The 22678-nt window shown below is 50.3% G+C and overlaps 8 protein-coding genes across 8 annotated transcripts; 5 read left to right on the top strand and 3 right to left on the bottom strand.

Annotated features, from left to right (window-relative positions):
* The first annotated feature begins 37 nt into the window (after positions 1–37).
* On the top strand, positions 38–1889 carry BJ212DRAFT_1340222 (mitochondrial NAD-homo-isocitrate dehydrogenase LysB). Its single transcript, XM_041335095.1, has 10 exons — positions 38–336; positions 387–553; positions 612–705; positions 772–840; positions 890–1021; positions 1071–1222; positions 1276–1293; positions 1341–1388; positions 1440–1520; positions 1571–1889. The coding sequence occupies exons 1-10, from the start codon at positions 235–237 to the stop codon at positions 1794–1796; spliced, it is 1089 nt and encodes a 362-aa protein (XP_041195724.1). The 5' UTR covers positions 38–234; the 3' UTR covers positions 1797–1889.
* BJ212DRAFT_1340216 (uncharacterized protein) lies at positions 1890–2686 on the bottom strand. The gene is made up of 2 exons (XM_041335094.1): positions 2358–2686; positions 1890–2293 (listed from the first exon to the last, which is right to left on the bottom strand). The coding sequence occupies exons 1-2, from the start codon at positions 2675–2677 to the stop codon at positions 2098–2100; spliced, it is 516 nt and encodes a 171-aa protein (XP_041195723.1). The 5' UTR covers positions 2678–2686; the 3' UTR covers positions 1890–2097.
* Positions 2687–3830: 1144 nt separating this feature from the next.
* BJ212DRAFT_1266733 (uncharacterized protein) lies at positions 3831–4746 on the top strand (the record flags this gene model as incomplete). Its single annotated transcript, XM_041330602.1, has 3 exons — positions 3831–4235; positions 4289–4620; positions 4671–4746. 3 exons carry the CDS (start codon positions 3831–3833, stop codon positions 4744–4746), a joined length of 813 nt encoding a protein of 270 aa, XP_041195722.1.
* A 175-nt stretch (positions 4747–4921) lies between these two features.
* On the bottom strand, positions 4922–5924 carry BJ212DRAFT_1340211 (uncharacterized protein). Its single transcript, XM_041335093.1, has 2 exons — positions 5402–5924; positions 4922–5334 (listed from the first exon to the last, which is right to left on the bottom strand). The coding sequence occupies exons 1-2, from the start codon at positions 5833–5835 to the stop codon at positions 5157–5159; spliced, it is 612 nt and encodes a 203-aa protein (XP_041195721.1). The 5' UTR covers positions 5836–5924; the 3' UTR covers positions 4922–5156.
* Positions 5925–11944, top strand: BJ212DRAFT_1340209 (uncharacterized protein). Its single transcript, XM_041335092.1, has 6 exons — positions 5925–6310; positions 6367–6556; positions 6606–7194; positions 7243–9746; positions 9799–11233; positions 11284–11944. The coding sequence occupies exons 1-6, from the start codon at positions 6080–6082 to the stop codon at positions 11669–11671; spliced, it is 5337 nt and encodes a 1778-aa protein (XP_041195720.1). The 5' UTR covers positions 5925–6079; the 3' UTR covers positions 11672–11944.
* Positions 11945–11962: 18 nt separating this feature from the next.
* On the top strand, positions 11963–14086 carry BJ212DRAFT_1030446 (uncharacterized protein). The gene is made up of 15 exons (XM_041328878.1): positions 11963–12122; positions 12178–12184; positions 12235–12252; positions 12328–12372; positions 12422–12446; positions 12506–12518; positions 12570–12605; positions 12656–12705; positions 12773–12811; positions 12861–12943; positions 12989–13027; positions 13079–13170; positions 13220–13390; positions 13439–13751; positions 13804–14086. The coding sequence occupies exons 1-15, from the start codon at positions 12057–12059 to the stop codon at positions 13851–13853; spliced, it is 1047 nt and encodes a 348-aa protein (XP_041195719.1). The 5' UTR covers positions 11963–12056; the 3' UTR covers positions 13854–14086.
* BJ212DRAFT_1478559 (uncharacterized protein) lies at positions 14036–17266 on the bottom strand (the record flags this gene model as incomplete). The annotated part of the gene is made up of 3 exons (XM_041339727.1): positions 14036–14853; positions 14904–15649; positions 15702–17266. 3 exons carry the CDS (start codon positions 17264–17266, stop codon positions 14036–14038), a joined length of 3129 nt encoding a protein of 1042 aa, XP_041195718.1.
* A 1649-nt stretch (positions 17267–18915) lies between these two features.
* Positions 18916–22509, top strand: BJ212DRAFT_1340169 (P-loop containing nucleoside triphosphate hydrolase protein). Its single transcript, XM_041335091.1, has 5 exons — positions 18916–19140; positions 19187–19557; positions 19610–19617; positions 19642–21487; positions 21510–22509. The coding sequence occupies exons 1-5, from the start codon at positions 19110–19112 to the stop codon at positions 22200–22202; spliced, it is 2949 nt and encodes a 982-aa protein (XP_041195717.1). The 5' UTR covers positions 18916–19109; the 3' UTR covers positions 22203–22509.
* The last annotated feature ends 169 nt before the right edge of the window (positions 22510–22678 follow it).

Below are 22678 nucleotides of genomic sequence, written 5' to 3'. Positions count from 1 at the left end.
CACGTGCTACGCGACTAATCAATTTGAAAAAATTGGTCAAGGGTCCGCCGAGCCAGCGGCTCGGCGAAACTTTCTAAAGGGTGAACTTTCCCGGAGGTTACCTTCTTTCTTTGGCAGACCAACGTCACGTGTGTGGAAAAACGTCCCTCTATTAAATAAAGTCGAACCATGCAAATTATCCTTCCAGTTTCTACTGGTGGTTGTCTCCAACACCTAGCCTGACGAACTAATACTATGGTATTCAGAGCACCCATTCGTTCGATGGCGACTGCTGCCCGGCGGTCGTTGAAAATTGGGATGCTCCCAGCTGACGGAATTGGCAGGGAAGTTTTACCTGTTAGTGTTGGCATTTTTCACTCGCACAGATTGATAGACACGTTGGTCAGGGTGCTAAAGCTGCTATTCTGGCTCTTGGATCATCTATACCGAAGATGGAGTTTATTGACTTACTTGCTGGTTTCGAGTACTTCACGAAAACAGGAACTGCACTTCCTGATGAGACTGTTCAGATATTGAAAAGCGAATGTGATTGTGCACTTTTTGGGGCTGTCAGGTATGTACATCTTTATCTTGTGGGCAATAAATCAAGCCTAATACATGAATGGTGCTAGCTCCCCATCTCGAAAAGTGACTGGGTATTCATCACCAATCGTCGCACTTCGCAAAAAGATGGATCTATACGCCAATATTCGGCCGGTGAAATCAGTGTGTTCAGTTTCCTGCTCAACGCTATAGTACTCGGCCTGTCCGTTTATATATTTTCTCCGCCAGGTTTCTATTAATCCTGAAGGGAGGCCAGGTGTAGACCTTGTTGTCATTCGTGAAAACACCGAGTGCCTGGTAGTGCCTTTTTCGTGCGACATCTCTCTTTGACTTATAGGCACAACAGTACGTCAAGCAGGAAACACAGACAGTCGGGGAACACGGCAAGGAGGCCCGGGCTACTCGCCTCATCACCGAACGGGCTTCCCGCCGAATAGGCGAGTTGGCGTTTAAAATGGCCTTGGAGCGCCCTCGTAAAGTACCCGAACACTCGTTGCTCACACATATCCACTGATACATCAGTTTAGCACTTGACCGTGATTCACAAATCGAACGTCCTTTCTATTACTGATGGCCTGTTCCGCGAGACGGTCCGTGCAGTACCAACATTACCTGGTGTGGATGGCAAGTATGATGATGTAACAGTTGCCGAACAACTTGTAGACAGCGCTGTGTACAGGTACGTGAAATATTTTGATTGTTAGTATGCGATGACGTATTCTGTGTTCCAAGATTGTTCCGTGAGCCCGAGTAAGTCTGTCTTCGAAAGCTAGATGGTGCCCTTAATTATTTCTTAGGATTTATGACGTGATGGTTGCACCCAATCTCTATGGTGACATCCTTTCGTATGTTATTTGTCAGTCCCACTTGCACACTGTTTGACCCGCTTGGTGCAGGGATGCAGCAGCAGCATTGGTGGGGTCGCTTGGTCTGGTACCCTCAGTTAATGCGGGAGATTCATTTGTAATGGGGGAGCCGTAAGCAACAACATCTGCTATGGGTTCAGCTCATTGATTGACTTTCACAGCGTCCACGGCTCTGCACCAGATATAGCTGGACAAAATATCGCAAACCCATTGGCAGCAATTCGTTCAGCTGCGATGATGCTGCGTCATATTGGATATGGGGATGGCGCGGATCGTATCGAAAGGGCGGTGGATTCTGTTCTTAGGGAAGGCAAGGTTCTGACACCTGATTTGGGTGGTAAGAGTAAGACGAGTGAGGTTGTGGACGAGGTGACAAAGCGGATATAGCGATGTAGCTGAACTGTAACCTTATATTAAGGTTAGGGGTTAATGTATTCGTAAAGAGAGATTTGTTTCCACCGTGATGCCTCGTGTTCGGGACCGGATGGACGGTTGGCGCGTGTCTGGCACAATCAAAGTAATTCCGTCTATCTCCCACTTATATCTTCACCCGAGAATCAATTCATCGATCTACGCCATTTGGAAATTTTGCCCCGATCTTGTTCATTTACTTGGTTCAACCGAACGGCATCCTCGAGCCTTTCATTTCTTGTCTTCACGCGTGCAAGTGCGTCACCAAACACGAGTCTCACAATCTACGTAGTTCGTGTGGGGTAAGATGCCCAAGAATAACAAGAAGGGCAAGCAGAAGGAGACTCCCAGTGCTGCACCTAGTGCACCTCCTCCTGCTCCCCCACCACCTCCCCCGCCACTTGCACTGCCTCCTCCCCGGGTAATGACCATAGACACGATCGAGGAAGAGGAGGATGATTTTGGTGGATTCGGTGAGTCTTTTTTACCCATCCTATATCTGTGGCCACAGGATCCTGAATGTTATCTCCCACGAAGGTGGTATGGACGCCGGAGACCTTAATGAGGATTCTTGGGAGCAGACACATGAGGCCGGCGATGCCCCAGAGGATCTGAACGCCTGGGCGTCCAACGATCCTCAAAATAGTAACGGAGATTGGGCCAGTGATGAGCAATGGGAGACGGGCGCTCCTCCCCAGGCACAGATGCCACCACAACCACCGCAGAAGGACGGTGCCAACACTAAGTCTCAAAAAAAGCAGCAGCAACAATACCAGCAACAGCAGCAACAGCAGCAACATCATCATCAGCAACACCAACAGCATCAGCAACACCAACAGCACCAGCAATCGCAACATAATGATGGATGGGGAAGCGGCGGCGGAACTTGGGAAGATGCTGGAGGAACGCCAGCACCAGCGAAAAAGCAGATTTCAAAAGGTAATTGGAGTCAAACCACTCAGCGCGCTATGGATGAGCCTGCCTGGAGTAATTGGGGCCACGAAGCTGGCTGGGAACAAGGCGGAGATACCTCGGAAACCGAGGAAGAGGCATGGCCCGCTGAGGACGACGCATGGGGTGCGCCGGCGACAGCCTGGCCTCAACAGCAGTCTACCCATGCACCACAGGCGTATGCTCAGAAGCAGCCTGCTCATGCACCACAGGTGTATGCTCAGCGTCAACCGAGTCAGCAGAGCAGTTGGCAGACATGGGGCGAAGAGGCACAAAGATTACCCAAGGTGACTTTTTATCCTACTATCTATCCTCTCCTAGCTCTACTTGGAGTATCACAATCCTATCTCAGTTACAAAGATACCGTTGCTTAATAAGTCACAACAGAGTCAACAGCCGTATGCCGCTGCCAATCCGCCCCCAGGTACTGGTGGCTATTTCCAGCCGCAAGGCACAAACAAACAAGCGTCTCAGCAACAATCTGCCAATACACAGTGGTCCCAACAGCAGGCCGTCATGTCAGCGGCATTCCGCCAGCAACAAGAACAAGCTTACGCTCTGGCTCAGGCGCAGAGTCAGCACAAGCAGCTTCAGCTTCAGCAGTTGCAGCAGCAGCAGCAACAACATCGCCATGTTCAACAACAACAGGCTGAAGCTTACGCTTTAGCTCATGCGCAGAGCCAGCGCAGGCAGCAACACCACCACCACCAGAATCAGCCGCAACATGACGAAGCTTACCCTTCAGCTCACGTGAATTTACACAGGCAACTGCAGCGCCACCAGAACCCCAATCAGCTGCAACACCATCATGACTCGAACCAACTGCAATACCATCAGAACCCAGATCAGCCGCAACACCATCAGGACCCGAATCAGCCGCAACACGAAGAAAAGAAGCATAAGAAAGACAAACCGAGCAAACAGAGCAAGAAGGAGAAAAAGCGCCAGCAAAAGGAGCAGCAACAGCAGGAGCAGCAGCAGGAGCATAACAACGATGTCTGGGGTTTGGGCGAGGGCTGGCAAGATCTTGAAGACGATCCCGATGACTACGAGGAGGATATGCACGATGAATGGGATCGACGAGTGCATTTCTCGCCCCCTCACGCCGCTCCTTCCGTTGCTCCATCTACAGTAGTAGAAAACTTTACCGTTAACGCATTTCCCCCAAATAAGCTCGGGTTGTCGACACATGGCAGCACGCCATCGAAAACACTTACTTACGCGTACCATGGAACGGCGGCATCCATGGAAGATCGCCCAGCCCGCAATAACACGAAAGATTCTGCGGACTTTATCGAGTCTAAGGGAGCTGCAATAAATCTTGTGGCAAGCGCCTTTTTCGGTCGAAATTCACGCAAGGCGAAGGAACGTTTCCACTGGATGTTCCCGCCTGATAAAGATGAGCGCGTCGCTTCTTTGTTGGCATGGATCCAGTCGGTGTCATACGGACTGGGCTCATTTGGGGTAAGTCGAATCTCTATACCTGATTATTCGCCATCTTGAATCCGTCATTAAAGCTGCATAAATTTTTGCAAACACGAGAGCGTGGTGCTCTCGTAGTGAACGCCGATTATCGGCCTTCGAAATCACCTAATGAACCAGCTTTTGACTGGTTAACATACCCGGAGCTACAGAAGACCATGGATCGTACTCTGCAAGAGTCGGTGGCCTGTTACGATCCCTCTGCACTGGTGATCGTTTTCGTATTTCTCCCATCCAAGTCGGGCAATAGCCTGGCTATATGGCGCCGCAAGATTGCGGTGCCGAGTAATGTACGCCTAGCGTATCAGGCGCAGATAACCCAAGCTATAGATTCTCTAAGCAGAGACTATCCTGTATACGTGGATGAGTATGTCCCACTGGCAGGGTTGGTCTTCACTCAACTGACTTCTGTGACAGGATACCTCCCAAATCCGAACCCCCTAGCCCTCCTCCAAAGAAACGCAAGTGGTGGAAGTTGTGGCTATCTACGTGAGCGTTTGTTTTTGTGCATATGTATACCTTTCTTGCATGGAACTTGTATTGGCCTTGGTCCGTTGGGCATCTTACATGCTGTATCTTTCAAGTGTAGTACCAGTTGTATCAACTTGTATGTTGGGCTTACTTTTGTCGTCACCAATGTATCACTTTCACATATTCTACATAAAGCTTTGAAGATGCTTTGCCATTGTTGTAATCAAAGATCAAGATATAACAGGTTTACTCGACCTCGCAAGTACTGACGTGGCCCGCAATATATATATGATATAGTGCACTCAGATATCGGTACACCACGAAATGTATCATACAGCTATCCAGACTTCCTAGTTCATCACAATCAACTCAGGAACCATCCTACGAATCTCCCCACTGAAGTAGGGATATGTGGTTGATGATTGTAGGTGGCTACCTCGGCCTCTCCGACTGCGCTATCTGGAATTTGAGTGCAAGTCGGCGAAGCCTTTCCACACCATGACCATCAATGACGCTTGACGTGATACCGTGATGTAACTCTACTTCATACATGAATGCAGCGACATCAGCCAGCGAAGTGCCCAGCTGGGGGAGAAGTGCCAGGCGTTCGCTGTAAGAAAACAACGTCAGCAATGAATGGCATATCACAGAATGACGCAATTCCAGTGTCCGCTTGCCTGGTCAGCTTTCTCTCTTCAAGAAGCTGCTTCAGAGCGTCCCGCGTCGTTATCTCTGACGTATCGCATTCCGTACGAAGCTGTTTGAGACTGCGGCGCAGCTGAATGAGTTCTGACCTTGCAGCCTCAAGTGAGGCTGAGGTGTGATGTAATTCCACCTTCCGCGTGGTATTCTCAGTCGCAGAAGTCTTTAATTCCTTCCGCAAAGCAATGGTTGTGGCTGAGAGTTCGTCCAACCTCCCGGACAGAGCGGAGATGCGTCTCTTGGAGAGCAAATATGGCACTGCAGCAAGTGGTGTCAAAAACAGTGCTAGTAACACTGTGAAATGGGTTGTGGCTGGATATCTTTGTAAACTGTTGGCTCGTGCATCCGGCGTAGCATTTGTGGGTGCGGCGAGAGTGTTAGTATCAGTGTTTGATGGTCTGACCTCCATATCATGAAGAGGAGCCTCCGAGCCGAACAGAACAAAGCAGAAGCCGACACCCAAACTCTGACTCAAAGTCTAAGATGAACGGCTTAGGTAATAAATGCACCGGTGACTGCTTAGGCCTCGTTGAATTCTGCAGGCAAACGCGCAGTCATAAGGCTCTGCTATTCAGCGTTGCGAACGTCTGCAGGCAATGCTGCATTTTCCTGGCTGATAACTTTCATATATTTGTTGGTCTTTATCTTACTGGATGTCGCCCGAGGCGCCAAGAGCCACGCCAGCGGCTGCTTCATGTATTTCTCCAGATATGGCGTCCGGCACGCCTCCACTCGACCAACAACAGGTGTTTGCTGGCTCTGAATTGGAGCTCACTCAAGCTCAAGTCTCGCAAAATGAGGAGGAGCAAGCGTTAGAGATTCATGAGGTCATTGAACTTCAGGCATTCAGCGAGCGGAAAGCCTGGATAGAAAATAAAATCAAAGTGCGCGTGTGTCATTTTCATTTCTGTCTTCGAGTTAATTGTTCTTTGTCCCACAGTTCTTAGAGGCACTTCCGCCCATCGAGGTTTTCGTCGGGCTGGATGCCATACGAACCTCTGCAGAAGACATCCCAGGTTTACCCACGCGCGAACAGCTTCAGGAATGGCTTGCAGAACACGACAGGATTGAGAAAGAGACAGAAATTTTTGATTCTGGGGAGCTCAAGAAACTTAGGGCACTCACTAAAGGTACGTGCCTTCTGTCCTTCATGTAAATAAGTGCTGACGACGACAACAGCGGCTACACAAAGGCACCTTTCGCCAGAAGACACTGACGTTATCGAACTCACACTTACGACCATATACGAACTCGACAAACTCCTCCACCTCCTACGGGACCGCTCCGAAAATCTTGATCTTTTGGGTATTAGGCTTACGTGGGAAGAGCAACGTCGCGCAGCCTGGAGTGACCGCCAGAAGATACTCGCAGACATCGAGAATTTCCTCACTACTCGCGCTAGATGGACACCCACTATCTATGAGTTCATGGTTAAATCTGAAGAAAAGCCCTCAAATCGTCGCGGCTCTGTCGCTTCCATGGCTTCAGACACGTCTGTTACGTCCAATGCTGGTTTCTCTCGCAGCGCCCGTTTCAAGCTTGCAGAACTCCTGTCACGGGATTCGGCACAGTTTGCCGGCAGGGTGTCGTCACTTAGGCACGGAAAGGTCGCTGCAGCTGGCAAAGCTCTGGACAAGTTGATAGACAACAGTCGCAGGGCTGTTCCGGAGGAGCTACTGGACGAGCAGGACAAACTCGAAGACAAAGGCATCAACGAGATGGAACACGTCGGCAAATTTGTCATGAACATCGTTACGCAATGGCGGAAGTGAGACTTCTGGCTTCTTAGATGATCGTTTCGCTAATTGCTCGTCAGAGCTGATGAAATCTACGTCGAGACGATGAAAGATGAGAACGCCGCCCAAAACCTTTTGGAAGAAATCGAAACCTCGAAGCTTTATCACCCGACTTACCGCCAAAGTGCCGGCTTCCTTTCCCGTACAGAGACCCTTGTGAAAAGGCTTGCTGTGAGGGGTAATCCTACCGCAAGTGGTGGCACCTTTCCGCGACCACACCACATTCTCTTTCCCGATCAACAATCAGCCAACGAGGCCATCAGTCAAATATTGTCCTCAGAACTTGCTTCCACTTCGGATCTCGTTGCCAAAGTTGATTGCCTTGCCAAGGAGTACAGAGTTGGTTATGAAGCTGTTAAGGATGTCGAGTCCTTGTCCCGGTCCGCTGATGAATTAATGGCAATCTTCAAGTCTGCCATTGATCGCCTTGAAAATGGAGTCACTGCTTGTGATGGTGACGGCACTCCTCCTAGTCTCATGTCGGAGGATTGCTTGCATCCTACGGCACATTCCGCATTCCTTACTTTCCTACCATCAATCACTCAAGAAGTGGAGCAATCATGCGCTCAAGCTGACCATCTACTGCGAGCCTTTCGAGTGGCACTTCTCAATGTGGAGCGACCCGGTATTGACCAAATATTCAAGGAAAATGCTGCTGCTCAGATTGAGGCTTTAGTTGCTGTTCGTGACAAGGCTGCTGCCATTTGCGCCGACGTGAACACGAGACTTGGCAGACTCCGTGTAGCCAGGAGAGTTTGGTCGATCATGGATAGTGTTCTAAATGAACTGGAGGACACACGGAGCGAGGTTTCCCACCTGATGGAGAGAGAAAGATGGAAACAGAGCAATCAAAGTGCAGAACCTCTGACTCCGGAGACGCCACCTCAAGATGTCCTTCCTACACCCTCAGTGTCGTCTAGTGATATAGTGGGTCGTTTAGATGTCATTCACCAGACCCTCACAAATGACGTGATACATCCCCTGGCTACCTTAACTGGAATGCTCGAGAAACCCCTTGACGAATTCCTCTCTCGTACCTCTGAAGGGTTATTTGGTCACTTGGGCAATTTGAAGCAGATGGTCGTCCTCCTGGATGCTATTCGGTCACAATTTATAGCTATGACCTCCTTTCAGGACAGCGTTCACGAGCTCCAGGTTCGGATTGAGGACCTCAAGATCCATTATGATGCCACCATCGAGGAAGTTCTCAATGACCAACTTTGTGGGGAAAGCTTGGGTAACGCGCAGGATCGACTAAAGGACGAGTCAGATGCGCTCCGTAACACTGCCGACGCGTTTACGAACACCGTAGCTCAGCGGATACCATTCCTCTCTCAACATGCCTCCGATCAAAGAAATGCACCTACCCTCGTTCGAAAAAGGTTTTCGTCGGCAGGGAACATAAGACTCATCTCATTTGATGTACCAGCCGCCGTCAAACCTCCCTTTACGCTGCTCAGCCTTGATGATACCGTTCGAGGAGACTCCAATTTGCTAGTCATGCGTCTCTTAGGGGATGTACAAAGCCTCGAGCAGAAGACTGGACATCTTCGGCTGGCATGTATGGCCAAAGACGCTGATTCTGAATTGACCTCGGTGGCTGATGACCTGCGTGGTGTCACTGAAGAGCTTAACTCACTAAGAGCACTACTGGACTCTATCTCTCGAGCAGATGAGAAACTTACTCCGCTGCAAGATCTATCAGAGAAGCTTGACAGACATTCATCGCAACATCGTTCTCGCTTATCGCGCCGCCTCTCCTTGATCCGTGAATCCTTGCGCCAAATGGAGTCCATACCTTGTTCGCATGATCAGCGTATCTACGAGACTCTCATCATGTCACGAAGAAAGGAGGTGGATAACCTTGAAGTCAAATTGAATGCCTGGGTCGATAATGCAGTTACGCTTCGGGACAAGCTGTCGGCTGCGCTCACCACAGAGGCACAACGTGTTGAGGCGGCTAAACTCAAGGAGGAACGAGAGGCGGAAGAGAGAAGGCATTGGACTGAACTTGAACTCAAACGCAAGGAGGCAGAGGCAACAGCCAAAGAAGAGCAAGAACGCAGAGAGGCGGAGGCGAAGGCCAAAGAAGAGCAAGAACGCAGAGAGGCGAAGGCGAAGGCCAAAGAAGAGCAAGAACGCAGAGAGGCGGAGGCGAAGGCCAAAGAAGAGCGAGAACGCAGAGAGGCAGAGGCAAGAGCAAGAGAAAAGGAAGAATGCAGAGAGGCAGAGGCGAGAGCAAGAGAAGAGGAAGAACGCAGAGAGGCGGAGGCAAGAGCAAGAGGAGAGGAAGAGCGAAAAAAGGCAGAGAGGCTAAGGATTGAGAAGGAGCTACATGAACAACAGGCACAGGAAGAGCGTTTGGAGGCCGAACGACAGCAGGCCGAGATGGAGCGTCAGGCGCGAGAACGCGAACGTCTTGAAGCTGAGGCTCAAAGAAAGGCGGGCATTCAGCTACAGGAAACCGAACGTGCCAAGTTCGGGCGAGACCTACAGGGAGGAGATGAATCGCAACCATTTGAAGGTGAGCGGGTCAGCTTTGATGTTTGCTGATGAGTTCTAACCATTCGCAATAGATGTATTTGGGTTGCGTATTGCTCCTTCTCCGTCACCGACGAAAACCCACCAGAGAAGTGACCTGCTGGATAAGGTCGTCTCGTTGAGGAAACGTCTTCGTTCTATTGGCATCAACGAGGTCGCACGTCCCGCAGCTAACTCGAATTCTTCCAATCATCTACCAACTCTGGAGCAATACGGGAAGATGAATGCTCGCTTTGCGACCATAGTCTCTGAATTGTCCGAACTTGCTGCACTGCCTTCTTCGACGACATCCCCTGCTGCAGATATGGAGTTGCGATCGGTAAATTCGGAAGTCGAAGCATCTACCGAGTTGATGCAGCGAATTCGACAATTGGCCGACTTATCTGACGTCGCTCATCGTTGCGATATGGCTCTCAGTGATCTGCTTGAGCACATTGACAGTTACCCTTCTCCTCCTGCTGGACCACTTTCTAGCACGCATGTCTCAACTTCTCGTTTACCCCCAGAAGAACAACTCGGAGCTCGCCTTGGGTTCACGAAGCGCACTGTTGGTCAAGTAGCGGCATACATAGAATCAGTCAAGGGTGATGCCCGCGCTAGTTCTGAACATCGACGCGTTCAGCAGACATGGGTCGAATTGGAAGAAATGGCCAACGATAGGATCTGCGGCAAGAAATCCCGTCCTGCTAGTGTCCTCAGCTCTGGTAGGAATAGCAGTGCATCTGGTATTAGCTCTGGAGCGACTGGTCACACCAGGAAGGCTAGTGGTTATTCCAATCTCTCAGTAAGAGGATCTGCCAATGGGCGCTTCCTAGCCCCAGCCCATCCAAGCCCCCGCCGAGTAGCGTCTGGCGATTTGCAAACCCGACCTCGGCCATCCAGCAAACTTTCTATGCTATCTACCGCTAGCATCTCAAGATCAGTATCAGGGCCGATGGGAACCCCTTTATCATCATCTTCTCTGCACGGTTCAACTTTTGCATCTCGTCAGCGTACTACTAGTCTATCTGGTAATGCACCTCCCAGCACACCGGCGAAGCAGCCTCCCGTCCCTACCCGTCCCCGGGCGCAGACACGTTCGAGGGCCTCCCCCACACCTTCGGAAGTTTCCGTCGTTGCGCGATCCACCGTAAGTCACTCAAGGTCGTCTTCATCCATGTCCACGTGGGCCCGCGCACCGCGGCAGTCATTCCCTGCGTCAAACAAAGTCCAGACACCCCCGAAGAAAACGCAGTCACAAACGCGGAAAACCTACGTTGCTAATCCCAAGAACAAGTTGGACGTCGCGGTTGGAGATGTCGTCAACAAATTACCAGTTAACATCAATATCGAGGTAGTCGCCGACACTTGGAAGGATCAAAGCGGGAAGTATTGGATTGGTGATCAAGAGCCAAAGCTGTGCTTTTGTCGCATATTGCGCTCGCAGACCGTTATGGTGCGTGTTGGTGGTGGTTGGCAAGAATTATCAAAGTAAGCACGCGGAGAGACTTGGCCTGATTATTCACTAACATGATGTATAGGTTTATCAAGGATCACTTCGCAGATATTTTTCGTATTATACCTCCAGAGTCTCCTCCTAAATTCGGCTCTCCCCGCTTTGGATCTCGAGAAGAAAAGTGGATTAGTTCCGCGACTTTGCTCGAAGCGCCTGAAATTGTAACTACTCCTCCCCCTCTCACCCCCGAACCTAGAGGTCCTTTCCTTCCTTCCTTCACCATCTCGACTCCAGGAGCACATAGTCCACATTCAGTGAAGTCCACGCCATCATCAGGTTCTCCCTTAGCTCCGCTTCAGTTTCTGAGGCGAGCGAATCCTGATGCAATGCGCCCAGTAACGCCATCGAAACCACATCGACCTCGAACAAGCATTCCTAATACCCCAGCTCGGCATAATCTATGGAGGCCATGATAACCTACAATTTCTTCTACTCGCATATTATTGGACCGACTCTACTCCCGATACCTCCCTCGTGTGCTCTTAATTAGACAATGTTTCATGTGGATCCAACACAATTGCTGACACTACCAGTCGCTTCATTTTTCTTGCTATGTACTCGTTTTATTGTTAAGGCATATCGCTGCTCTGGGTTACGTACGTATAGCATGATTGCTACCGGACTCCGATGAACTACAGTAGTTTCCTTTTATGAACAATTTTAAATCAAAAGCAGCACAACCCCTTGCCTTCGAGTTCAAGTTGTCCACCGTGACTCAAACTCGTACAAAACTTCCTGTAAACCCGAAGGCCTGAAGCTTGTATATTCGAACAACGATACTCTACTCGTACTACGAGAATGGATGCAGAGCTACGATGTAACCGGCTTACATGTCGCAAGACTCTCATCGACAAGGCGGTGGTGGTAAGCCCATCACTTTCCTGTTCTGATTTTGCTCTGCCCACAACGATTCTTCCAGACAACATGTAAGTAGTCAGGCGTGATTAGTGGTTTGTGAATAACCATTCTGCGCTAGGCTCGCATATATTCTGCGGTAAGATCTGATGAAGGCCGAACGAACAAGCGCGAAGGGTTCACTGACTGGGAATGACTCTTGCGGTCCCACTAGTTGACTGTGCGAACGAATTGTTCAATGCCTCGCGGTTATGTCCCGGTATTTTTTCGTATTTTTTTTTCAGACTGCATTCTGATCGACGTCCTAGCTTGTGAAACATCACTGACCGAGCCGTAAGTCACTCGTCGATACTGTAATTCGAGGCGAATTCATCTACTGTAATGTCATTAAGGGATGACGTGGTTGTGAGTCACTTGACACACTGCGTTCCGGTTCAGAATTCTGATTGTTTCTAGGTGTGCTCATTACATCCCACTAATGACTACAAAACGGTGAATATATGCACAAGATTCTTCATCGGACCCAAGCTTAGTGTCAGTAGTCTGTGCTTTCGGGTCTCAGCCCGTCCTTGATCATGGAAATCTGCAGCCGGTGCGCGTTGTGTTTCTCGCGAGCCCACTCAGTTCCTCGATCATCTAACATATCATATCTGGTGGAGGGCTCTATCATTCTGGCAGTATCAAGTACACCAAGAGAAGTACGTGCTATGCTGCTCGTGGAGTAGGGGTATTGTATCAGTATATTAGTTCATTCCAGCAAGCGGTCATCCGCAACCTCAATGACAAGCAAGCACAGTTACAGAAGCAGCTAGACAATGTCATCAGAGAAGGTGATGCTCCTCTTGCGTTAGACTACCTTCACTCACAGCTTCTAGCGAATGGGGAAATCAATCTTCTGAGCAACAAGGTCGCAGGTACAGTGAACTGCCCCACTCACGGAATAGCATAGGCTTCAATTATCTCAGAGTTGGAACGCGACATGGAACTGGAACGGCGAAAGGTTCACGAACTACAAGATTGTTCCAGAGAACGCGAGAAGGAGTATCAAAAACTCAAGGTCGCTCGGACAATTACCTGGAGGGTTGACCTACTCACAGTTGCGCCAGGCCCAATACGACAAAGCAAAGCGGAAGTCGTTACTTGCTCCAAGCGCAGCCCCGCCTGGGCAGGGTGTCGGCGGTGTGAACATGTTTGATCGATCTTCTCAAGACGACCATAACAAAGGTAGAGCTGGTGTGGACATTGGTGCAGTGATCGGCGGAATGGACGTGAATGGGGTACAGGATCCGCACTTGCCAAATTGACATTCCCTAATACAGCCTCAGATACAAAGAACTCCGTTGGTTAATCGCACCATGGCCGGCCCTTTCGGCTCTCATCAAAGCGCCGCTTGGCCACAGGCTGCTCGTCCTCAGCAGCGCACCAACGTGCAGCGACGACCTTTTACTGTCAGCAACAACGATCCTTCATATAGAACAAACTCCATGTCGGAACGTTCCGACAGCGCCAACGAGGTTGAAAACATGCTCCTCCCACACTTCAACCGTTCAAAAGTTCCTCCGCCATCTGGTGGTTCGGGCGGGTCCGGTTGGGGCGGGACAAGTTCATCTGTTAGACCTCGCCCTGCCCAGCAGCATCGTGAGTTGACTGCCGTCAGAGTTCTAGCCGCCCTAACACACTGATCTCGCAGAGTTCAGTAGCAACCAGACCGTTAAACATGGATTCAGACCTACAAGGTAAATCTCAGCACAGTAACATTCTATTCCGATTCCGGCAGTAGTGTATAGTCATGAAAACAACAAATAATACATGTATCATATAGACGAACCGGAGCACCATATTGCACGAGGGTATAAAATGTGCGAGTGAAAACAGCAAAGCATAAATGAGCACCGTCAGATCAAACATAACGAGAGGGCGGACTAGTCATAACGTAGAGTTCCATTCTTCTCGTCTTCGAGATATTGCCCAATAGCAAGGATATCTTGGCCTGCCCTACGAAGATACCCTCCAAGGACAGTTTTATCGGCCTTCGGGAGCAGAGCAGCAAGTTTGTCCACCTGACGTGCGAATTCATCTGGGTCAGTGGGTGATCCGCGATCAGAAAATGTGTGGCGGCCACTGAGTTGCGAAGGTCGTTGTATAACAACTGTGCTCGATCGGTGGTGGCCCAAGCCATTTGACGGGGACTGAGGAGAAAGGACTATGGTTTGGGACCTTTGCATACGATTAGGGGGCGCGCGTGGACCCCCTGGCACGGATGGGGAGTTCGGAATAGTCACTGGTCGTGGATTCGGTTCCTGTCGTGGTGGACTTTTAGACAGCGCCCTCCCAATTACTGGAGCTATCAATGCTACACCCTTATCTTTCTTAAGACTCGTTTTCCGTCCCAAAGACGCAAAAAAGCTTCCTGGGGATTTGTTTAATGAGGTAGAAGAAGTTAGCGAGCGACCAGAAGACGAAGATGAGCTGGCAATTATAGTGGATGCCCTATTTGACCCGTTGCGTGGCGCTGAAGCAAGTGCTGGGTATGGAAGCGAAGGAGGTGCATTGGGGGGACTGGAGTCACCAGAGGGAGGTGTCGACAAATCTGTAGCCAAGTATGCGTCTGGACGCCTAGGAAAAGTAACTTCGGAGCCAGTGGAGGACTCTGAGATATTACGAGTTTGGGTACGGGGAGAATGTGTCGATGGAACACGAGCACTCGTGTTCGCGGGGGCGCGCTTTTGGGGATTTGCAGCTAATCATGCTGTAAACGCATGTGTGCATGGGGGCCAATGTGACACTCACCTTTATATCTTGTCTCCACAATCCAGTCGCCTAATCCACAATCGTACATATAAAGTTCATTAATCTTCTGCGCATATCCCGCCGACCGATCGAGAGCATTTTTCTTCACAACCACATCTGCAAAATGCATAGCTGGCGGCCACGCAGACTTGACCTTCTGAACTGGAGGCAATGTTTTTGGCACTGAATGGTCCACGAACGATGGCGACGGCGTCCTTGAAGATCTTTTTCTTTCCGTGGAAGGCTGGACGAGTGATATCGACGAGGGCGTGCGCGGAAGAGACGAAAACCGCTTGATACTAAGCGCACTTTTAATTCGTAAGTCTGAAGGCTGAGGCTCGTTCTTCGCCGGCAGGGGCGGAAGAACTTTAGGTCTACTCTCATTCTCAACACTATCATCGTCATCTAGTGGTAGTGGTGGCGTGGGCGTTAAGGAGATGCGTCGAATATCGAGACCAGATCGGTCGCCCCGATTCTCGTTATGCCGTAAGGGCTCGAGAATAGTCGGGGGAGGAACGTCAGATGAACGGATTATACCCATGTCATCGATTGCGTGTCCTACTGTAGCAACAAGGTCATCCATAGACTCATGCCGGGGAAGAGGGACGATTGTTTGATCTGGGGATACAGTAAGGTTTGAGTTCGAGTCTGTGGTGCAAACGCATGAGGGAGGGAAGGCGCCTTCGCGAATATGAGCTGGCGTCTGGGGAAGTTCCGACTCCTTCCTCTGGTCTGAAGCATTGAGCCTGTAGGAGGGTCATTTAATACGGGACAGGAGCACAAAATCAAAGGACACACTGAGACTTTGGCTCCTCTGACTGGGGTTCGGAGGTTACTGGGTGCAAGGCATCCAGCCCCAAAGGGCTGGTACCCAAAGTCGGAGCAAGCTCCTTCACTGCTTCTGAAGGTGGGGAATTGGCACTGGTAGTCACTCCACGCTCTTCCTTGGCCTCCGCGAGAAGTATTCGCGATTTGAGTGCAGCTGCGACAGAAGGAGGCAGAGCCAGTGCTTGCTTCACAGCATCCATATCACCTTTCTTCTTCAGTGGCTGATGTCGAGGTGGCCTAGGTGGTGGCGGTGCACTGGGATCAATACTAAAGACAGACATTGGGGGAGGGGGTAGCGGTCCTGCCTTTGCATGCAGGCCAGGCTGATAGTGCAAGTAAGGAGTAGTAGGTGTGGCTGTAGATGTCTTGGGGGATAGGCTCATAATGTGCTTCCCATTAACAGGTGCGGGCGATTTGGGGAAGATATTGGCGATGACAGGACCAGCCACACAATCGCCAATACCCTTGCTCTCTCCTATGGGTGGCGTCACCACAGGAGTGGGTATGGGGCTTGCTGGGGGAGACAGAGCTTCTTTCAACTCCTTAATTGGGCTGACACTAGGGAAGAGCGCGTCTTTCCTCAGTCTGCTCTTGGGAGGCGCAGTGGAGCTTCCTGAATCAGATGTCTCAGGTGTCCCAGGGGAAGGTGAACGGGATTGGGGCGTTTGGAATAGGGGTGGTTTGAGTGTTTCTGTGACAAGGGACGGGTAGCCCTGGTCTGATGGTTTGGTTGAAAGAGATGTTGTGCCTACTACAGCCACCTCGCGCGACGACTTCCGAGAGTGCCCCGTTACTCGTCCAGGGACTCTGACCGTCTCTGGCGATGAACGTATGTGAGAGGGTGCGGTGTTCGGAGAGGGTTGTGATTGAATAGACGGGGACTGAACAGGTGAAGTGAGTGGATGGGTAAAACCAAGCGTTCGTGGCGACGCGTCTGGTGGTGCAACAAGTGCGAGACCACTTAGTTGTGTCTCACGGCCTCGTCGGGGATATAAGTCGCTCGAAGGAGAAGTGCTCGCGTAGGGATCACTCTTCGGGTACTCGTCAACATGTGTGCTCATTTCAACGATAGCAATGCGTCGTCTGTCTGCGCTACCTTCGGATGGTATGATTTGGCGGCGTGCTGGTCCGTTCAAATTAAGTGGGGAGGCAGGCCGTGTCTGAGGAGGTTTGTACGCGCTTGGGGCAGTTGCACGCGCCTTCGATGACTCAGAGGAGTAAGCGGAAGAAGAAGATTGGGTAGTAATAGACGTCGACGAGATCGAACGAGAATGAAAAGCAACTGGGGAAACAAAGGTGGATGAAGGACCTGAACTGGGAGTTAATAGACTGCTGGTGTCCGACATTGCTCCATTGACCGCAGCAGACTTGTAATAAGATAGAATCGCCTCGGTATCTCCGGTGGGAGCTGACTGCAACGGTGACCGCAGAGCTTTAGCTTGATCTAATTCAGTCACTACAGGGTCAAGCGAGTTACTAGGGATCATGAACTGACCTGAAGCAGGCAGATCGGTTCCGGCGAACGCTACCATCATTACGATAACGAATGTGACAGTATCAAAGAGTTGTTATCACCCGCGTTTTCTTTTAACAAGGATCCTTGATCTGGTCACACGACGAGAGCCTAAATTTATGACGAGGAGAATATTGTTGTGCGGAGAGCATTGGTCACTGGCTGGTGTCTTTTATTGGTCCTTTCGTGGCAGGGCTTGTGCAGGGCAGTAGCTCAAGTCACGTTGGTAAATTTCTTCCGCTGCGCTTCTGACTCCATCGATATTCGGACCATTCCTCTACAGCTTTTACAGCTCTAGCCGGCCGACACGCGTACGAAGACGGTAAAACCATCCATGGCGGCTATTTCATTAACTTGGAGATCATTCATGACCACAGTGGACTGCTGCCCATAAAGATCGAACACTGCTCTTCACCTGTGGGCGCTTTCAGCCTTGTCACAGCTTGCACTGCCGGTCGGAGGTACTGCCACTTTCTGGGCATTCTTTCGACGGACAACCCTTTAGGCATGCTCCAATGTGCCTCGAGGTGCCTCGTGGGTGCTTTATCAATCCTGATCAACAACAATGGCCATCATCAAAGGCGTCTCTTGTTCTACCTATTCGGATCAAAGCCAGGTTGGGAAGGAGCTTGGCAAGGCAGCATCTCGCCTATTCATGCCCATGAATGAAGCTGGTTTCGCTAATCCCTCCCCCTGAGGTTTCTCCACGCGATCCCACGCACCGGACGCGTGCATGATGTCATTAATGCAAACCAGTACCCTCGTGTCTAGAGAAGTTGTTGAATGTACAATGTTAGCTCGTCGAACGACTTCGTGAGTGCTGTAGACAACACTGCTGATCTACTTGGTAGATTTCCCTTCGCAGTGCGACAAGTCGTTACAGCTTTCTGGGACGCCGTTCAAAGACGCAGTACCAGTGGCTAATGACATAGAAGCGATGTGCTTCTGAGTGCAGCCTTGTCACAGAATTTAACTATTGACCATCCAGTGCGCTACGATGTCACAAACGAAATACCACAGCTGTGTCAGAAGCCTCGGTTACACACGGGAGTGCTGCAGATATGAAGGCCGTGGTCTTCTAGCAAGTTCTTCCCAACCCATCCTTGATTATTAGTAGGTGCTACGGAGACTTGGCAAACAAATGGAGCTCCGTGTTCATTAATATCGATGGAGCACCGAGCCGGAAATGCCTGAGAGCAAGCTGAGCTGGTGTTTTATTCTGAGCTACAGAACGTCCCGGAACATGTGCAGTGTGTATTTGGCATGTAAATATTATGCCATCCTATGCCACACGTTAATGTACTATATACAGCCCGTGTTCTCGCAGATTCTTGGTATCACAGCCGACAATCCGACTAGCAATGGTATCACGACAGCCAATTGGGTGTGTGGGGTGAAATAGCGATACAGGTTTGCATTTTTTGTACATGATCAATCTCATTGCAATTGTAATTAAAGTCCGCTCAAAGTTAACAATTCGACATACGAACATAGCTGAAGAGGATCTCAACAGTACTTGAGATTTTGTGTGCCAATATCATTTACTTCTACACCATTAGATTCGTAACCACATATGTAAAAAATATAAATTTGTTTCAGAGTTGTTTCACTGCCCTCATGAGGTGCTCTGGACTCCAGAGACTTGAGTCTACTATGGTCCGAGTCCTCGAGGCGAACGATCACGTGAGCATACTGTTGGACGCGTCAGGTTGATTTTTGAACGAAACGAGGCATCCGGCAAACTCTTGCATCTATACTCCCTTCATAATTGCTCGCTGCGTCGAGCTAACATCTTTCATCGCGACCGTACACAGTGACAACCGCTCAATTTATTTCCATACAGTCTGACAGTCCTTAATCAAGCCATGGTTGCCGCTGGCTCCATCACTGTTGCGGGTGAGCTTCTTTGATAATGTACTTGTCATAATCTAATACCACCCAGTCCGTGTCAGACCTCCCACAACATGGGAAGCTGCGCGTCTCCCAGAACCCTCTTATGATACTACAATTCGTGGTGACGGTACCCTTGCAACACCAGGAAGACCTGTAACTCAGTCAGCACCCCTTCGTGACATCGTGCAAATCGTCGATGATCGCATTCTCACATTTGACCCAGAGGAGAGAGATAAGACCCGCGCGTTTGTCGAGCGCGGATTCGTGCCCCCTGGGACCAAGAGATACAAAGACAAGAGATTCATGTTTGATCGAGTATTCGATAGTGGGGCGAGACAGGGTGACGTCTATGAAGCCACCGCAAAGCCACTATTAAATGGTCTTTTGGACGGCTACAATGCTACCGTATTTGCCTATGGGGTATGCGTATTTCCTTGAAGGCTGTCGGGTAGCTTTTGACGATGCTCCATAGGCAACAGGGTGCGGTAAAACACATACCATCAGCGGGACTGAAGGAGATCCTGGTATCATCTACCTCACAATGGCGGACCTTTTCCAACGCATCGAGGATCGAAAGGATGACTGGAACATAGAAGTTATTGCTACTTTTCTCGAAATCTATAATGAAGAGATTCGAGATCTACTCTCCGAGCCTGGTATGCCCACTCCGCGTGGCGGTCTGCAAATCCGCGAAGACAAATCTGTCAAGGTCGTGGGCCTCGTCGAGCTCCGTCCCACGAGCGCAGAGGAAGTCAAACAGATTGTTCTCCAGGGTAACTTGCGGAGGACACAGTCCCCAACCCATGCGAATGAGACATCGTCCCGATCGCACGCAGTCCTTCAGGTGCACGTCACTCAAGCGCCTCGCACGGCTTCTCTTACTGAGCAATGCACCATGGCGACACTCTCCATTATTGATCTTGCTGGTAGTGAGCGTGCTGCAGCGACAAGCAATATGGGACAGCGCATGGTTGAAGGTGCTAACATCAACAAGTCACTTCTTGCGCTCGGCAACTGCATTAACGCGCTCTGTGAGAGCGGTGGCGCTATTCGTCATGTGCCTTATCGCAACAGCAAACTTACTCGACTGCTAAAGTTCTCACTTGGTGGAAACTGTAAGACCGTCATGGTCGTTTGTGTTGCCCCTACATCACAACATTTCGATGATACGCACAACACCCTCCTTTATGCCGAACGTGCTACGAAAATCAAGACCAAGGTTGTCACTCGTAATGTCGTCAACGTCGACAGGCACGTAGGTCAATACGTCGAGGCTATCAATAGACTCAACCTCGAAGTTGCCGAGCTCAAAGCCAAGCTTGCTGGCAAGCTCGGCGCTGAGAACGACATTATCAAGCGCAAGCGAGCAGAGGCTGCTGCTGAAGTTGACCGTTCTAAACGAGATATGCAAGATAAGATGGAGCAGACTCAGACGAGCATAATTGAGGGCGCGTCGTGTGCTGGAAAGATTTCGGTAGCAGAGATGAAACTTTCCATCATCCGCTCTCGGCTTGCGCAGATTGATGCAATGGCCCCATCGTCTCTCCCACTTTCTTCAGACCTCGAAGCGGAGCGTGCCCTTCTCAAATCTCTCGCTCGCCTTGAGGAATCCGTAACAACCCCCGATTCTCCCCTCGTAACTCGTCTCACACGGTCCCAAAACTCCCGTAACATGTTTGAGGCGACCTTGCGCGCAGTCTCCGAGCGACGGTCCGATAAACTAGAGGAGCTGCACGTCGACTGCATCAAGACAGACGCACGCTGCCGCAAGGCAGAGATTGAACGCATACGAGCCGAAAGAGAACGTGATGCAGTCCGGGAGTCGGTGCGCGCTCAATCGGAGATGATCATCAGCCTCCTGGGTATGGTCGGTCGGTGCACAGTTGTACTGGGAGAGACAGCTCGTTCTCTAGAAGCACAGCATGGTTTCGAAGGAATGGCATCTGCACTTCGCGGTGCGGCGCAGAAGAATGACGATGCATTTGCAGCCCTGGTAGGACAAACTACGGCAGCATATGCGGCTCATGGGACGGGTGTTCTCGATACATTCCGCGTACCATCAGGTTCGGCACTACCGCAGGCTGTCAAAGCTTCCAGAAAGTCCATGTCTTACAATGCTATCGCTTCACCTTCACGGCGGACGTACAAGTCACCACGACGCTCCCTGCGTTCCAGTATCGGTCAACCCTATCGCCGCGTCTCCGACAAGGAGAAAGAGAAGAAGGTCGTCCAATGGAAAGATGAAGCTGGACAAGGTGCACTGGATGATAGGGGAAATGCCCCATCCCCTCCAGTTATTCTCGTTACGTCCAGCGATAGCAGCGAAAGTGTTAATGGACGCTGTCATTCTGTTGCTGGGTCCGAGAGCGAAGTGGGAAGACGAGCGGACAGAAGACAGTCTCAACCTGAGTAACGTCATGCTTCCCGCAACATCCTCTTCATCATCGGCAAGGTTCAGTTCTTCCATGAACCTTCACTCGAGCACAAGCAAGCGCCCACGAGCAAGTCGCCTAGACCCGAGCTTTCTCAAACTGAAAGGCGCATCTTCCCTTGGCTGTCTTCAGGAGGCGGACGAAGACTCACCGATGCGGCGTGCACCACCACTCTCGAACCGCAGCATGAATAGTCAAGATATAGAATCTCTACACATTCCGAAATACAAGGACCGTGATGCTACTAGTAGCCCAACGCCACGCCTTCCTACGTCAACCTCTCGTACAACAACACAGTCCAAAAGCTCCCGACGGCGTTCGAACATTGGTCCTATGCGCAGCGAGAAGGCAAGGAGACGATCTAGCATGATCCTCCAGCCATCCGAAGACGCTCCGTTGCACGAGTCCACGAATGGGCCGAGACGTGTAGAAACGATTGGACGTTCACCTACGAAGAAGCCAAAGAGACTTTCACTTCTTGCCAATGCATCGAGGTCCTTGCGGGTGAAGGGACCCAACGTGATAGCAACCCTCCCAGTACCCAGCAGCGATACGAGTGCTCATATCAGCGTGGACCTGAGTATTCTGCCTGATTCGAGCATGAGAGTATCTTCAAAGCCTACGTGGAGATGAGTAACCTACATTTTTTTTCTGTTCATTAGATGGAGAGGCGATGCCTCCCCTGTACTTTTACTTGTGTCTTACACAGTATCACTCCTTGTGCTATCATGACGAATATGACGAATCGCCTATTCCTACTATACTTGCTATGTCTCGCTATACCCCGAGTTGTCCTATTCCTCGTATTTGTTGGAGGGTCCATACTGCACTTGCACATATCCTCCCTGCATGCTACCGGCCATCATGTTACCTTACATTGATCTATGTATACCTGCTACTCTGTTGTTTGTATAATCGAAGTTTTCCTGTACAGCAAGTCATCGAGATATTTTTCGAGTAGTCGAGAATTATGCATATGATAATTTACGTGCACGACGATGGTCAACTATACCGTGGTACTGCTAGGTGCCAGTATGAGTTCCGCAACCACAGGAAGCCTCATGTTACAGATCATATGATACAAAAATTTCTTGTTACCTAGAGGGATG

The sequence above is a fragment of the Suillus subaureus genome (genome assembly GCF_016647635.1).
Source record: "Suillus subaureus strain MN1 chromosome Unknown BJ212scaffold_8, whole genome shotgun sequence".
In the NCBI taxonomy this organism is placed as follows: domain Eukaryota; kingdom Fungi; phylum Basidiomycota; class Agaricomycetes; order Boletales; family Suillaceae; genus Suillus; species Suillus subaureus.
This window is presented reverse-complemented; position numbering and strand designations above follow the sequence as displayed.

What these genes read in the sequence shown, in the direction of transcription:
- BJ212DRAFT_1340222 (XM_041335095.1), top strand. Translation starts at nt 235, where the DNA reads ATGGTATTCAGAGCACCCATTCGTTCGATGGCGACTGCTGCCCGGCGG. An exon ending in TTGGCAGGGAAGTTTTACCT is followed by an intron (nt 337 to 386) that starts GTTAGTGTTGGC and finishes CACGTTGGTCAG; the next exon opens with GGTGCTAAAGCTGCTATTCT. An exon ending in CCTTGGAGCGCCCTCGTAAA is followed by an intron (nt 1,022 to 1,070) that starts GTACCCGAACAC and finishes ACATCAGTTTAG; the next exon opens with CACTTGACCGTGATTCACAA.
- BJ212DRAFT_1340216 (XM_041335094.1), bottom strand. Translation starts at nt 2,677, where the DNA reads ATGTTGCGATTGCTGGTGCTGTTGGTGTTGCTGATGCTGTTGGTGTTG. An exon ending in GTCTCCGGCGTCCATACCAC is followed by an intron (nt 2,294 to 2,357) that starts CTTCGTGGGAGA and finishes AAAAAGACTCAC; the next exon opens with CGAATCCACCAAAATCATCC.
- BJ212DRAFT_1340211 (XM_041335093.1), bottom strand. Translation starts at nt 5,835, where the DNA reads ATGGAGGTCAGACCATCAAACACTGATACTAACACTCTCGCCGCACCC. An exon ending in GAAGAGAGAAAGCTGACCAG is followed by an intron (nt 5,335 to 5,401) that starts GCAAGCGGACAC and finishes GTTTTCTTACAG; the next exon opens with CGAACGCCTGGCACTTCTCC.
- BJ212DRAFT_1340209 (XM_041335092.1), top strand. Translation starts at nt 6,080, where the DNA reads ATGTCGCCCGAGGCGCCAAGAGCCACGCCAGCGGCTGCTTCATGTATT. An exon ending in GGATAGAAAATAAAATCAAA is followed by an intron (nt 6,311 to 6,366) that starts GTGCGCGTGTGT and finishes TTTGTCCCACAG; the next exon opens with TTCTTAGAGGCACTTCCGCC. An exon ending in ACTTAGGGCACTCACTAAAG is followed by an intron (nt 6,557 to 6,605) that starts GTACGTGCCTTC and finishes CGACGACAACAG; the next exon opens with CGGCTACACAAAGGCACCTT.
- BJ212DRAFT_1030446 (XM_041328878.1), top strand. Translation starts at nt 12,057, where the DNA reads ATGGATGCAGAGCTACGATGTAACCGGCTTACATGTCGCAAGACTCTC. An exon ending in TGCCTCGCGGTTATGTCCCG is followed by an intron (nt 12,373 to 12,421) that starts GTATTTTTTCGT and finishes TCGACGTCCTAG; the next exon opens with CTTGTGAAACATCACTGACC. An exon ending in AGACAATGTCATCAGAGAAG is followed by an intron (nt 12,944 to 12,988) that starts GTGATGCTCCTC and finishes CACAGCTTCTAG; the next exon opens with CGAATGGGGAAATCAATCTT.
- BJ212DRAFT_1340169 (XM_041335091.1), top strand. Translation starts at nt 19,110, where the DNA reads ATGGTTGCCGCTGGCTCCATCACTGTTGCGG. An exon ending in TGGCTCCATCACTGTTGCGG is followed by an intron (nt 19,141 to 19,186) that starts GTGAGCTTCTTT and finishes AATACCACCCAG; the next exon opens with TCCGTGTCAGACCTCCCACA.